General features: G+C 37.8%; 1 protein-coding gene across 1 annotated transcript; it reads right to left on the bottom strand.

The window, feature by feature from the left end:
* Positions 1-1,239: 1,239 nt before the first annotated feature.
* LOC106779844 (probable protein phosphatase 2C 39) lies at positions 1,240-3,935 on the bottom strand. The gene is made up of 3 exons (XM_014668056.1): positions 3,789-3,935; positions 1,581-1,857; positions 1,240-1,376 (listed from the first exon to the last, which is right to left on the bottom strand). The coding sequence occupies exons 1-3, from the start codon at positions 3,933-3,935 to the stop codon at positions 1,240-1,242; spliced, it is 561 nt and encodes a 186-aa protein (XP_014523542.1).
* Positions 3,936-4,225: the final 290 nt, after the last annotated feature.

Here is a 4,225-nt window from a genome sequence, read left to right as displayed (position 1 = left end):
AAACAGGTCTGCATTATTGAGTGGTGAAGTTAACACAGAAATATAGAATGCATTATTCGCAAGCCTCGAGTTTATTTGAAATGCAAAGGAATTGAAGAATGCAGAACTCCTGAAATGCAAGACTAACCTGATTCTAGCTGTATTATCCCTCCACACCCCTGTGGCGTACAAGCCACGCGTACAGCCACGAACCACCACCCCTGCGGCGCACAAGCCTCACGCGCACAGCCACGAACCACCACCCCACCTGCAACACGCACAACGAACCTCGATGAGAACGAACAGACACACAATGCCACCGGAAACATAGAGGTAGACGAGAGAATGGAAGCACAAACCAATGGAAGCTCCATAGAGAACGCCTTAGGGTTACGACTTTGGGCAGAGGAGAACGAGAATTTCTGAAATTTGGGCAAAACAAAATTAGGTTTTGGAGCAAAGGGGAAGGGTTTTGGAGAAGCAAAGGGGAATCACCGTGGAATAAACCTGAAAGGGGACGAGAGTTCTGAAGTCGTGGAGGGGACGAGAGCAAAGGGGTATTTTGGCTCGAAGAGTGGAGGGAAACTGAAGTCGTGGCTTAAATGATTAAGGAAAATACCGACGGTCCTCTGGCCCTCGGTAATGCCCTCGGTAAAATGTATTTACCGAGGGGCTGGAGGCCCTCGGTAATATCTCGCAGCTAATTCCCCATTTTACTGTAGTGACTACAATGTTCCTCTCTCCATGCGCACTTGATGACGCCGATGTTGTTACCATTAGGTTTCGATTCTGAGTAAACGTTGTCAGCGACAACGCCATCGTCCTGTGGAGCAAATCTCGTGTTTCTCCTCTTCGAATCGCAAACACAAATCGCAACTCGTCCTGAGCCCTAATTCCTCCACTTCACTTCCGCCTCCGATAACATCACCCTCAATACCGATCAGAATCACCGACAACATCGCCTTCGTTGGTGCCTCACAATCACTATAACTCTAGTCGAGATTCAAAACATCGTCGTCGCTCTTCTTCTTCTTCCACTCAACTCAATATTTTTACTCTATCATATCTCTTTTTGATTTTAATTTTTTTTTTTCTGTTTCAAGATTTATTATATTAAGTATTGGTCTGAATTTGCTTTCCGTGTAGAATTAAGAGAAGAACATTTTCCTCTTCAATTGAATATTTGATGTTTTGGAAATCAAATTTATAGAGTAATGGTAACTCTGTTAGATAACACATTTTCTTTCCTTTCTTACTCTGTTACTTGTTTAATGATTTATAGATAACATTTATATTCTCCACTGTCACAAATGGCTTTGAACTCAAATGTTTCTTCAAGCTTTTGTCACCAAAAGCCCTTGACACAGTCAGTCGTCCATCAACCTGTGGAACATCCCCTAAAGTAATGATAAAAGTTGCATCCTTAGCACTGGAACAAAAGTCTATGTTGGTCTAATTGAACTTTTTAAAGAAAGCAACTCAACTAGATTAGAAAAACAACGAGAACCATTAGCTCTGTTCTACCAATCTTACAACGGACCAACCTAGTGGAGCATTTAGTAAGATCAAGGCAAAGTTGTATGCATTTTAAATTGTCACACCTAGAAAGTTTGATACAAAACCACCGCTATTTTTTATATCTTCATACTCCGTGTTTGGCTCATGATCCACTGATAATTCTTTGGCCACACCCTTCTTGCATAAGACAACCCTGTAATCCCCAATGTTGGCTACTATTAACTTTTGACAATTGACTAATATGGTTGTAACTGCAGTTGAACCTCCTCTACCTAATTCACTCGACATCTCTAAAATATTAGAATAAGTTTTACTGTAAGCTCTCTTTACAACATCTACAAGTTCTTTCCAAAAGTCAAGCTATACAAGACAAAAAATGATTGAACTTCTATAACAAATAGTAATCATATTCATTTGTGACGGGGGAGAACGACACGACGAAGTGAAAGACGTAAAGGTAAGGGATGGTCATCTCTAGGATGTTGACGAATGTCGCATTGCTCTAGTTCCCGATGACAGTGCCATTAAAGACGAGCTCGAACTGGCCTAGAAGGATGGTTTCTCAACCGCAGGTGTAAAGCCCCTGGGAGGCACAATACTTTCCACCTCAACCTTTACTATTCACAGTCAACTTCTAATTCACTAACAAGTCAGCACAAATATATTTATAAAATAACAAGTTAGCACTGTTTTCTTCTAAATCATCCAACCCTTAACGTCGTTTGTTTCTATTTAACGGAAGAGACTAATTTGACTCAAAATTTTAAAAGTAGGGATCCATTTCAAACACTTTTAAAACGAGGGACTAAATTGAGATTTGTCAACGAAACTGGGGATAAAATTGGCTATTAAACCTATAAAATAATATTTATAAATAATATGCTTATTGATAAAACAACATATTTTAAGTGGTAAAAGAAAATAAAAATTATTAAAACAATTAAAATAATATTTTATTTAATTAAAGTCAATTTTTCTGTTTAATTTTTTTAAAAAAATATAATTTAGTCATAATGGAGGTTGGAATCGATTACTCATTGATGGAATTGGTTACGGGCAATGAATACACTAACTGGAATCGATTACATATGAATGTGGAATTGGTTACAACAACACGTGGAATGGGTTACGTTGTCTTGGAATCGGATACACCTTCATCATCAACCTCTCATGAGTATGGAAATGAATATCAACCTACCAATTCAGATAGCCTGTGGTGGAATCCATTCCACTTCCATGTAGTTGTACAAGGTCAAAAGTGAGATTTAGCCTTAAATTACCTCAAATATCATCATATTACTCGTGATTTAAAAAGACATTTTTCCTGCAAATCATTGCTTTGAGTCACTTCCAAATGCCTTAAACTGAACACAATTTTAATGGAAAATTTGTCTTCACTAATTCTTTTCAATAAGAAAATACCTCCAATTAAACACAGTCTAAAAGAGGAAATTCTAGAAAAGTATTAAAAAACTTAAGATAAAATTATTAAAATATAATACAAATTCTAGAATAATGAAGATAAACCTAAGATGTGAAGAAAAATCCATAACATTTTATATAGGTAAAAATTTAGAACATTTTACATAAGTTGTAGTTAAAATTTGCTAGAATAATCATGTAAGTGAGACGAGGTCTATAAATATCCATGTACATTATCATTTGAAGTATGATAACAACATGTACACAATTATAAAATGCACTACTTCCAACTACTACTCCCGTATTCTACTATCTCCATAAGTTTCTTTATATTATCGACTTACCTTCCACAACCTCGAAATACTTACAGCAATATCAAAGCTATGTTCTATCACTTACTAGGCTAGATAAAAAATTTAAGGTTAAACCACTTTTGTAGTCCCTATTTATATTAGGTTTTCCAAAATAGATCCCTTTCTTAATTTTTCCCTAATTCGTTACTTAAAAGTGAAAATTTGACTCAATTAGCTCTTTGTCGTTAAATTGGGTTATGACAGGGTTAAGTTTTTTATGACCTGACAACTTGATGTGGTAAAATTTTAATATGTGGCATTAGTCTAGGTTGTTACGTGGAGTTTCAGGCGCGACACTGCTGCTGATTTGCGATTCTTGTGTATTCTCGATCTGGTTCCTTGTAGATGGTGATGGACATGGCTTCATGACGCGATTTGAAGGTTCAAATGGGGTTCGCGAAGAAAGGTTCATGATTCGCGGCAACGCTCATGAGTTGGGGTTTTTGGTTTCTGGGTTTTGCTTCTCGGACCAAAGCCCTCGGTAATAACAAAATGTCGTCGGTAAACGCACCGTACCAACGGCTTGTCGACGGCTCCTAAGCCGTCGGTAATTTGCTTGTCGGAAACCTTACCGACGGCCTTGTGGCCCTCGGTAATACCGAGGGCCTTAAAGCCCTCGGTAATACCGAAGGCCACGAGGCCGTGGGAAATACCGAAGGCCATGAGGCCCTCGGTAACGCTTTCCGAAAGTGTGTGTCTTTAGCGACGGCCTGGAGGCCGTCTATAATTTAGACAGTCTTTTTTTAGCCCAATTTTACTTCTTTATTACACCCAAAACCTGCAAATGAAAAATCAACAATCCCAAACATCAATTTATCCAGACAACATCAATTCCAAACATCAATTCAAATGTAATCATTCAACATTCATCAAGAAAACTTCAATCATTCTAAGTTTCCAAAGATGATAAGTGTCAAAACAAAGTTTAAATGCAATCCCAAACTTCTAAGTTT

The sequence above is a fragment of the Vigna radiata genome, unplaced genomic scaffold (genome assembly GCF_000741045.1).
Source record: "Vigna radiata var. radiata cultivar VC1973A unplaced genomic scaffold, Vradiata_ver6 scaffold_169, whole genome shotgun sequence".
In the NCBI taxonomy this organism is placed as follows: domain Eukaryota; kingdom Viridiplantae; phylum Streptophyta; class Magnoliopsida; order Fabales; family Fabaceae; genus Vigna; species Vigna radiata.
This window is presented reverse-complemented; position numbering and strand designations above follow the sequence as displayed.